Below are 11,465 nucleotides of genomic sequence, written 5' to 3' on the forward strand. Positions count from 1 at the left end.
TTTAAAGTATATTTTATTATGTTGTTACAATAGTTCCAATTTTTTCCCCTTTGCTCCCCTCTGCCCAGTTCCCCCCTGCCCTCCAGCAATCCTCCCCCTTAATTCATGTCCATGGGTCATGCATAGAAGTTCTTTGGCATCATCTTTCCTATATTATTCTTAACATCCCCCTGTCTATTTTGTACCAACCAATTATGCTTCTTAGTCCCTGCACCATTTCCCCCAAACATCATTTATTTTTATCAAACTCAAATCCTATTTAATCTTCAAGGCCCAGCTCAATACTCACACACTTCATAAGGCTTTTTCTAATCTCTGTGGTTTATAGTCTTCTCTGCCTTCCTGGAAATATCGCAGCAATTATTATCCTCATGCTATCATATACTGTCTTTGATAATTTAACTCATGAGTTATTTAGCTTCATGTGCTTTCCTTAATCCCTCAACGAGAACGTAAATCTCTGGAATACAGAAATAGAAACCCGCTGCTAAACTTTGAATTTTCTACATTGCCTAATACAATGCAACAAACACTGTGGAAATGTCAATTATTTTAAAAGATTTTACTAATTTTTAGAGAAACAAGAAGGGAAGAAGAAAGAGAGGGAGAGAAACATCAATGTGTGGTTGCCTCTCACATGGCCCCATCTTGGACCTGACCCACAACCCAGGCATGTGCCCTGACCGGGAATCGAACCAGCAACCTTTGGGTTCGCAGGCCAGCACTCAATCCACTGAGCCACACCAGCCAGGGCAGGAAATATCAATTTTTAAAAATAAAATAAACGAATGAATTCCCTTCCCAAAAAGGCAGGAAGAATTCAGTTAAATGAATGGTTCACATGGTCTGCAAAGATGGTTCTTGAAAGTCTTCCAGGTGGACAGTAGGTTGTTTTCTTAGTTATTAATGTTTTCAATCCTCTCCTTCTCATTAATTCTGATGAGGATTTTATAGTGTTAATCAAGAAAATATAGCCCTGGCCGGGTAGCTCAGTTGGTTGGAGTGTCATCCTGATACACTGCGATTGCAGGTTTGATCCCCATTCAGGGTACATACAAGAAGCAACCAATGAAGGAGACAGGGGCAACGCAACTGTGGCTGCCTCGTCCAGGTTGGGGCTACCAACATCATGCTGGGAATTGCGAGGCTGCCTGCTCTAAAGGATCTGAAAGTGCAGGAGGTAAAAGGTCTGCTGTGCTTAAAGCTGCGGCCCATTACTATGGAGCTCAGTGCAAGAAACACAACAAGGAGTTCATGCTGTGCCGCTGGGAAGAAAAAGACCCGTGGCACTGCTTAGAGGAAGGCAAGCTTGTGCAGAACCTTTTACAAGATACTGGACCTGCGTTGGTTATTCCGGCCTGTAGTTACTTCATTGCTATTGCAAACAGCAGGCAAAGTTTGACAAGTGTGTGCTGGACAATCTGGGCTGGACAGTTCTCCCTGACCTATTCAAGGTCATTAAAGTGAAAACAAATCGACCTTTACCAGAGAATCCCTATCACTCAAGACCAAGACCAGAGCCCAACCCTGAGGTAGAAGGAGATCTAAAGCCTGCCAAATATGGCAGCTGCCTTTATTTCTGGACCACATAAGGATGGGTACATGGCCCACCCTCAGTCATATGCCCAGACGACGATGGATGAAAACTCACATGTGGCTTGCATCGGTCAACAGAATTCATTCCAGGATCACAAACATTAACAAAAAGTTAATTTATGTGATTTGGCAGTTATTCTATACCATTTTCTAGCCATTAAAAAATTTAAAGGAGAGGAAAAAAAGAACCAAACAATGAATACATAAATGAGCAAAACAATAAATTGATGTTTTTCTCTTTTTCAGTCTCATCAATAAAAATTTTTCTAAAAATGTAGAATAAATGACACAAAGGACTCCATGGAAGTGGTTCAAAAGAGAAAAGGTGGCAATCACTGCAAAGAGACTCCAGTGTGGAGTTACCTCTATTTGAAACATTTTATTTCCTTGAAAGAAGATGTAAAACTAATATGGTAAAAAAATTTCATATTTGCTCATCTGAGATAGGTGCAAAAATGTAATGTTATTCTTTATACTTTTCTATATGTTTGATATCTTTTCAAATAAGTAAAAAAAACATTGTGTGGCACTTTGAAGCATACATGGTACGTCAATATACAAGCACATACCATTTGATCGATGCATGATGCTGTTCAATTTTTACTTACCGCCGCATCATCTTGCAGTGAAGCAAAAAAGAAGCCATAGAGCAAGTTAATTTTCTCCTTGTGATCAATGAAGTCAAACATTGCAACCAGCCAACGATAAAAAAGTATCTATTGAGAGACAAAATGTTTATCTTTAGAGAATTATAACTGGCACAGAAGAACTTAATTCCCCCCTCAGGGCTGTTTTAGAAGCCTCTAGCACAAAGCAGGATAATAGACTTTATCTCTCAGTAAAATTTTCTGTTTGAACAGAGTCCTTACATCAAGCAACACTGTTCCAAATCCACAGGCTTTGCACAAAAGGTCAGTGCCATTACTCCATTATGTGGCTCTTCCTTGCCAGTCCTTAAGTGGTTCTGAAGGACTTATCATCAAAGTATTTTAAAAGATTACCTTGAGAAGCAATGCCAGTGTCTCTTTTATGAACCCTCCCCCCACGGGCCACAGAGCCAGTAGGCAGGTGCAATATCTGAGACTCCATCAACCTGGCTAACACTATTTGCCCTACCCTGGAGATCCCCCGAGACTCTGTCCCACCCAACTTACGGGCCCACGCAAACTGTTAACAGTGACTTCTCCATATGAATGACTGGTCTTGGCTCTTACTTCACAAAAGCAGGCTTCATCAAGCACCCAGACCCTGTACCTCTTGCTGAGGCCCCAAGCACAGCACTAGCAGCAGCCGGCCTAGATTCACTTCTTGGCTTCACCTGGGAATCTCCAAGTCCAGCACAAGTATCAGGCATCTCAGATCACTTTATAACTCATGCAGGGTGGCCTCAGGCAGAACACAAGTGGGGGCTGACCTTGGCCTGCACCACCCGGGGAAACCAGAGCCTGTGCACTCAGTGGACAGCTACAGACCACGTCGGAGCACCACCACCATGCCCATGCACACCTGATCCTCCTCAAAGTGAGGAGGTTGGTGGTCAGTGGTCACAGCCTATTCTTGCAGCTAACTGGCCTGAGTAAATCCCTCTCATTGATCTTCCAACAGTAATCAAGGCTCAACTAAGAGAGGAGGGTGTACTTAGCCCACAGGAAGGGTGCACCTTGAGTACCCAGCTTGGGTGATAGGGGAGGCTATGCCACTGGACCCTACTGGACACCTATATTAGGCCATGCTACAAAGGCAGGGAGTCATAGCAGTTCAACCTAATACATAGAAACAAACACAGGGAGGTTGCCAAAATGAGGAGACAAAGAAAAATGACCCAAATGAAAGAAAAGATCAAAACTCCATCCCTGGATGGTGTGGCTCAGTGGATCGAGCGCCAGCCTGAGAACTAAAAGGTCACTGGTTTGAATCCCAGTTAGGGCACATGCCTGGGTTGTGGGCCAGGATGCTAGCTGGGGGCGTGTGAGAGGCAACTGATTGATGTTTCTCTCACACACCAGTGTTTCTCTCCCTCTCTTTTTCCCTCCCTTCTCCTCTCTCTAAAAATAAATAAATAAATAAAAATCTTTAAAAAACACTCCAGAAAAAGAACTAAACAAATAGAGATAAGCAATCTAAAGATACAGAGTTCAAAACACTGGTTATAAGGATGCTCAAGGAACTTAGTGAGGACCTCAACAACAGAAAAAAGATCCAGTCAGAAACAAAGCATACACTAATTGAAATAAAGAACAATTTACAGGGAAACAACAGTAGAGTGAATGAACACGATAGTCACATCAATTATTTGGAACATAAGAAAGTACAAAACAACCAATCAGAACAACAAGAAGAAAAAAGAATCCAAAAAGAACTAGAATAGTGTAAGGAGCCCCTGGGACCACTTCCACCACTCCAACATTCACATCAATGGTATGCCAGAAGGAGAAGGGAAAGAGCAAGAAATTGGGAATCTATTTTAAAAGATAATGAAAGAAAACTTCCCTTATTTTGGTGAAGGAAATAGACATCAAGTCCAGGAAGCACAGAGAGTCCCAAACAAGATGCATGCAAAGAGGCCCACACCAAGACACATCATTATTAAAATGCCAAAGGTTAAAGATAAAGAGAGAATCTTAAAAGCCGCAAGAGAAAAGCAGTTAGTTACCTACAAGGAAGTTCCCATAAGGCTATCAGCTGATTTCTCAAAAGCAACTTTGCAAGCTAGAAGGACTTGGCAAGAAATATTCAAAGTCATGAAAAGCAGGGACCTACAGCCAAGATTGCTCTATCCTGCAAAGCTATCGTTTAAATTTGAAGGGCATATAAAGAGCTTCCCAGACAAGTAAACACTAAAGGAGCTCATCATCACCAAACCATCATTACATGAAAAGTAAAAGGGACTCATTTAAGATAAAGAAGATCAAAATCATGAACAATAAAATGGAAATAAATACATATCTATGAATAATTGAATCTGAAAAACAAACTAAGCAAACAAGAAGAACAGAGACAGAATCATGGATACAGAGAGCATTTTGGTGGCTGTCAGATGGGTGGGGATTTAGGAGAATGGGTGAACAGGTGAGGGGATTAAGAGGTATAAATTTGTAGTCACAAGGATGTAAAGTACAGTATAGGAAATGGACTAGCCAAAGAACCTATGCATGACCCCTGAACATGAACAAAGGGGTGGGGATTGCCTGCAGGAGTAGGGGTTGCTGGGTGGAGGGGGGCAAAGGGGGAAAAATTGGGACAATTGTGATAACATAATCAATAAAATATAATTTAAAAAAGATTACCTTGGTGCTACTACAACACTTGCCAACACAAATCCAGGAGACTGCCTTAACCACAGAATCTTCTGATATTAGAGTTGCTGGAATCATGCATCTCAATATCCGAGAGTTTACAGCACTCCCTGGAAAGTAGAAAGACTCTAAATTAAACTGCATTTTAGAGTCTTGATTGTTCCCTTACAATTATTCACTCTTGGTCCTAAAAATCTCACTTTACAGTGAAGGCAATAAAAAAAACATGAATAATATTTGACATCTCTTATTATTACAAAACACAGTCTGAAACAAAAATATATCTTAAACTTCTGATATAAACCATAAAGCAATTTTTTGGCTCTAATATTTCTATTTGAAAGGGGGGGATAAGTTCAGGGCTTCTTTTTGAGGTAATGATATGTTTGGGAATTAGAGAACGGTGATGGTTTCACAACTGTGAATGTTTAAAAAAACAAACGCTGAATTGGACATTTCAAAAGTGTGACTTTTACCGTATGTGAATTACACCTCAAAAAAAGTCTTCACTCACAAGAAAATTTCAAGAATCATTCTTCTGTTGTTATATTTTGTAATGGCACAACAGATTCTGATTTATTTAAACTGACAGACATCTTACATGGGCTGCTACATTTAAGAATAAATAAATATATTTGTACTCTCCATTCTTCCCAAACAAGTGGAGTGGAGAGTAGAATGAAAGAGCTATCCTTGGAATTAGATGACAATAATATTCTATACTGGTCCAATTTTTACAGCATACTCTCTGGCTCCCATGATATCGTTCCATCTGATAAGAGAAGTGATGTTGCAATAGCTTTGTATACACCCTCTATCAACTTCTGATTATTAAGGCTTCAAGAATTAAATAGGTACCTAATTTCTTTTTTGTATTTAAACAATGTTTTACTTGCATTCTATTGTGGTGATCACAACTATTCACTGAAAAAAACATTGTTCTCAGCTTCTCATGCAAGTAGAATTCTCAAAAGCATCGTGGATGCATGTGTCTTTAAGAAGTTTTATATGCCTAAAAGTGTGGCAATCACCTCCATTCACTATAGTAACACTGTTCTCAACTTCTCCCAGAAGTAGCATTCTTAGAAGCATCTAACATGTCTTTAAACACTTTCATATGCATTATAGCATGGTGATCACTTCCATTTAGTGAAATAATGCTGTTTTTAATTCACCTGCAAGTAGCATTCTCAGAAACATCTTATGTCTTTTTTTTACCTGAGGGTGAAGACTTCACTTTATATTTTTAATTAAAATTGTATATATATAAGATGTACGACATGATGATATGATATACATATACATAGTAGAATGACTACTGGTCAGGTTAACATATTATTTCCTCACATAGCTACCATTTTTTGACATGCGGTAAGGCCTCAAATCTACTCTTAGAATTTCCAGTATTCATTACAGTATTAACTACAGTCCTCATGCAGTACATTAGATCTCTAGATTTATTCATTCTGCATGATTTACAATAACATATCTCATCAATTTTTACCTCATCATTCTGTGAAGGAAGCAAGAAGTGATAGCAGGTAATGAATCACAAAAATAAAACCTCTGCTTTCCACTCCTGTGGTTCCTTGTTTTTATTTCTCTTTTCTCCCACCCACCCACCCTTTAACCCTTCTAAAGTTTAAAACAGTATAATCACTAACACTTGACACATGTACCAAATTCAAAGGGGGAATTCAACACAGTCTATATTCTTAGTCCCCAGTGACTTTTTAATTAATTTCTGAAGTGTCTAAATTCTCTTTGCACCTAGTTATGACATTTGTGGCATACCCATCCCTGAATATGCATTATAACTCAGCCAAAGGCCTACATGTAAAGATTTAGTTGTGATAAGGGATTTCAGAGAAATAACTAAAAGAGCAAAAAGCAGTTAAGGAGGTCACATATCACATCACCAAATTCCAGCTTAATAAAAAATTAGAAGTTAGACTAAAAAGCCAGAGATTGTTTTTTAAGTTATATATTCAAGTTTCTAAGTCTGAGGCATGCATGTTGAGAGAGGCATACATTTGCCACAAGACCTGGCAAATGTCACAGAAACATTCTAACCATTAATTTCTGAGACAGAAAAAAAGAAAAATTCCAAAACATAAAACACCTGTACATTCCATACATGTTTTAAGGGGACAAGAGACAGAGAGAATTGTTCTTGATAGACACTCATCAGTTAAACACAGATTCCTGAAAAGGTATTAGAACCAAACAATCTAAAGCCACTTAAAAGAAGAAGAGCCTTGCCCTTCTGACTGGTGTGGCTCAGTGGGTTGGGTATCATCGTGCAAACTTCAAGGTCCCCAGTTTGATTCCCAGTCAGGGCACATGCCTGGATTGTAGGCTAGGTCCCTGGTCATGGACAAGTGAGAGGGAGCCAATCAATGTTTCCCTCACACATTGATGTTTCTCTCCCTCTTTCTCCCCCCCCCCCCACTTCTCTCTCTAAAAATATAGAAATAAAACTTTTTTTAAAGAAGAGCCAAGTTTATTAGATCAAATTTTACTTTCTAGAAAAACACAAGAGAACCAATCAGGTAAAAGCAGAGAAAAAAAACACCTGAGACTCATATATTGAATTCAGCTGGCAATATATTGTTGCTTTAAACACACACACACAATGTTAGGGTTTACACAAAGCAACACACACACATGATGCTAGGGTTTACACAAAGCAACCCAATATGCAAGGGCCAGTTTTGATATCCTTAATTTTCCAAAAAAGTAGAAAAAGTGGCAGCATTGTGGTACTGTATAAACCCTAGAAGGGGAGTTAGGAGATCTGAATTCTCCAGCTCTAGCTCTGACATTTAAGCAAGTCTCTTTATCCATTATGCAATTTCCTCACTTTTAAAATGAAGATGTACAGGGTCTAAGATACCTTCCAAGTCTGAATGTGAATAAAAGTTAGGTTAAAACATTTTTCTCAAGTAAAAACAATATTGGTCAGATGTTATTTCTTTCTACGAACTCCACCCTCACGCCCATTCGAAATTACTTTTAACAGGAAAGGAAACACTGGTACAAAAAAGAAATCTTGACTGTTACAGTCATAGATGCTGGAATGGAATGACCTGTCAATCAGCAGTGACCTGTCATAAATAAGTGAACCTAAAAGCAACTAAGTAGACCAAACGGTCTCTTAAGGTGCCTTCCAGCAACATTAAATTACATCTATGCTTCTTAAGAGACATACTGAAAATGGCTTCTGCATATTTGGTGACAAGAGTGTATACATTTTACTTGTAAAGATATGTGATAACTAGCTATTTTCATCATACACACACATAACCTTTTAGCTCATAAGGTAGTTTGAATGTAAGAAAGTCCCATTTTGGTTTTATAAATAGAATAGTAAGAAAGTACTGCAATTGATTCCAACGAACCATCTAATTCAATCTGGGAGGCAAAACTAATAGCAAACTTATGACAAATGTATCCCCTTGACTTACCAAATTTGCCACTAAGTGCCACATTTAATAGAATGTCAATCCCTTCTGGAGCTAACCCATTCTTCCAAGCCACATTTTCCACAGCTTTCAAGTGTTTTTCCAAGGTTTTATCTTTACTCCATGAAGTTTTAACAGGAGCTGGAAAAGAAACTATATTAAATAGTGGGACCTTTAAAATTCTTTCAGTTTCCAGGATCAATAATTGCAACTTGGGATACTTGAAGGGAATAGCTTTATATATAAAATGTCTTCCTAAAAGCCCTTCAAAGCCTTAAAACTCTAGAACACAGCAATAGCATCTTCAGTGAGGCAAACTGAATCATGCCTTGGCATCTCTGCTCTAAACTAATTAAAAGCACTGAATTTAGACTATAAGCTGTTTCAATATTAGGGCAGTGGTTCCCAAACTTTGAAATCACCCAAGGAGTCTTTAAAAAACTCCCAGTGCCCAGGTTGCACCCCTTACCAATAAAATCATATTGTCTAAGAGTGGATGCCAGGCATTAGTGTGTTTTAAAGATTCCTGGGTAATTCCAGTGTGCAGCAGTTTGGAAACTGCTCTGCCAGGAATGTGCTTTGCTGTTGTATATCTAGTACCTAGCATACAGATATGTAGTAGGAAGGTGCTCAATAAATGTATATTAAATAGACAAAAGTATGAAGGAGCAAAAATATGCTCTCCTTTAACGTTCCTTAACAAAAAAGGTCTAGAATATTTTGACAGAAATAGGACTTTCATCAGGAAAATAATGTCTTACCTTTCTCAAAGTATCTCACTGCTACTTGTAAAGCATCTTCTGCTTGCTCATCAGCATCAGCATTTTCAGAATCTTCCACTGGACTGTTTTGTCCATGTTTTGAGATGCTGTTTGAGTTGCTTCGGTCCTCTTTCAATTTCCAGGCCAAGAGATTAGTCTGGTAACTATTACTATGTCGTGAAGTTCTCTTTGGTGTCTGAGAGTTCCTAACTCTCTTTTGAGGTGACATTACTGCAACATGACCTATACAGAAACAATTGTCACTAACATTAATCAACCAAACTGTCCCTTTTTACTCCACAAAGACAGGGACCATATGTGCCTATATTCCCAAAATTTAGTACAGAGTACCTAACATACAACAAGCACACAATAAATAACCTGACAAAAATCTGGGCAACAAAACCTATAGGTTAGCTTTCTCAGAAAGCCCTTTACCTAAGTAGGAATAGAGAGAAACAACTCTCCAAGGTAACATTTACCAAATGAGCTGGCCTTCCTGTAGGGGAAAAAAAAAAAAAAACAGTAAGAGTACAGGTAACATCAAGTTCTCTTAAAATAGCTGTATCACATAAGTGAGTCCAAAACTACGCCATCTCATGAACTTAATCTTACTTTCTCCAATCACTCCTAGTTTTCTCCACCTCTCCTTGATTTTGCTTTTCATTTTTTATGCTCCCTACTTTGTCAGTGGTAAGTTAAAACTGCATAGTTCAAGTCCAAATGGTGGCACACTAAGGATTCTCAGAACAGAAAAATTCTCCATTAATTAATTCACTTATTCAATAAATAATTACTGAACATCATATATATGCCAAGCACAATTCTAGCTACTGGGATAAAAAAGTAAAAGTCAAAGTCTCTGCTCTCATGAGACTTACGGGTGTGGGGTGGAATGTGAGAGTCAATACTAAATAAGTATATACCTAATAGTGAATATAATACAGTGATGATAGAAACGAGGTAGGGATGAGAAGCAACTTTGGAATAAGTGTGCAGAGAAAGCCTCCCTGACTGATCTTTGAACTGACGTTTGCATGCCAAGAAGGAACCAGCTACGTGAAGATGTGCAGGAAGAGTATTTCATGGAGAGGGAAGAGTAAGATCTGATAAGGCCTTAAAGTAGGAACTTTGTGTGTTAGAAAAACAGCAGCAACACCCATAGGGGAAAGGAGCGGTAGTGACAAGAAAGAGGCAGAGGATAGTGGGAGATAAAGTCAGAAGGGCAGCCAGGAACTACCACATTAGGACTTGTAAGCCAGAGTAAGGTGTTTGGATTTTAAGTGTCATGGCAACTACTGGGAAAGGGAAGAGTGTTAAGGAGGGGAGTGATACCATCTGACTCATGTTTTAAGACCATTTTAGCTGCAGTGTGACGAATAGAATGTTAGGGGCCAAGGAATGGAAACAGAGCAATTAAAAAGGTCTTGCAGAAGTCCAGAAGAGATATAACTGTAATCTAAACTAGGCCTAAAGCACAGTGGTAGAAGAGGCAGAAAATGGTTGTATTCGTGATGTTTTGAAGGTAGACTGGGCAAGACCATGATAAAATACTGGATGTAGGAAAAAGGGAAGAGAGGAACCCAGAAGACTTCTAAATTTTTGGCTTCAAATGAGAAAAACTAAGGGAATGGTCGGAATGACACTCAATCCCACCTCCCGAGAACGGATAAGGCCAGAGTGGGAGAGCAATATGCGTGCCTTCCCCAGTGGGAAGTTCCAGGTTACGAGCAGTTTCCCAGGTTCCTACCAAAGGGCAGGCTAGCAGCTTCTGACCCTACCGGGTTGAACGGTTCCATAACTTCCTAAGAACCTCTCCGGCTCTTCCTGGCTGGGGGAAAACCGACCCCGGCCACACCTTGCAGGATAGTCCTGCTCAGAAGTCAAGGAGATCCCCTCCGATCTCGAAGCCCCCCCCCCCCTTTCACGCGGTATTTAAAAGAACTTTACCCAATGCATTCCTCTGTCCCTGAAACTCCGGAGTCAAAAGATCCCCTCCAAGATTCAAATAAGCGAACCCCGCCCTGCGCATGCTCTTCCGAGGAGACGCGGGAGGCGGCCCTGCAGAGTGGCGAGCTCTGCTGAAGTCTGATTGGTTGGGTTACAGTTTAACGGCGGGAGGCGGTGCTCGCGCGCACCGACGCTGACGCAGGCCCATTTCCGTTTTGCCGTTTGACCCACCAGCCCGGGCTCGCGGGACTCGCGGTGAGTGGACTGTTGCGGCGCGAGCCAGCTGATTGGCTGGCGTTCCTGCTGTCCTAAAAATGTTCTCATTAGTCGTTTTGCGTAAAACAGAACAGTGTTTGCATTGTTGAATTTAACAAGATTAATTATAGTCATCATTTTGC

General features: G+C 39.8%; 1 protein-coding gene and 1 pseudogene across 1 annotated transcript in view; one reads left to right on the forward strand and one right to left on the reverse strand.

The window, feature by feature from the left end:
- Positions 1-11,153, reverse strand: part of CENPI (centromere protein I) — a 78,278-nt gene extending 67,125 nt beyond the window's left edge. Inside the window, exons 1-5 of the mRNA XM_090264930.1 lie at positions 11,068-11,153; positions 9,118-9,360; positions 8,360-8,497; positions 4,884-5,002; positions 2,205-2,312 (exon numbers count right to left, since the gene is read on the reverse strand). Coding sequence (XP_090121056.1) covers positions 2,205-2,312; positions 4,884-5,002; positions 8,360-8,497; positions 9,118-9,360; positions 11,068-11,149 — 690 coding nt within the window. The 5' untranslated portion in view covers positions 11,150-11,153. The remainder of the gene's footprint in view (positions 1-2,204; positions 2,313-4,883; positions 5,003-8,359; positions 8,498-9,117; positions 9,361-11,067) is intronic.
- LOC149991097 (NADH dehydrogenase [ubiquinone] 1 alpha subcomplex subunit 8 pseudogene) lies at positions 1,079-1,592 on the forward strand (annotated as a pseudogene).
- Positions 11,154-11,465: the final 312 nt, after the last annotated feature.

The sequence above is a fragment of the Furipterus horrens genome, unplaced genomic scaffold (genome assembly GCF_987537825.1).
Source record: "Furipterus horrens unplaced genomic scaffold, mFurHor1.1.pri manual_scaffold_17, whole genome shotgun sequence".
In the NCBI taxonomy this organism is placed as follows: Eukaryota; Metazoa; Chordata; class Mammalia; order Chiroptera; family Furipteridae; genus Furipterus; species Furipterus horrens.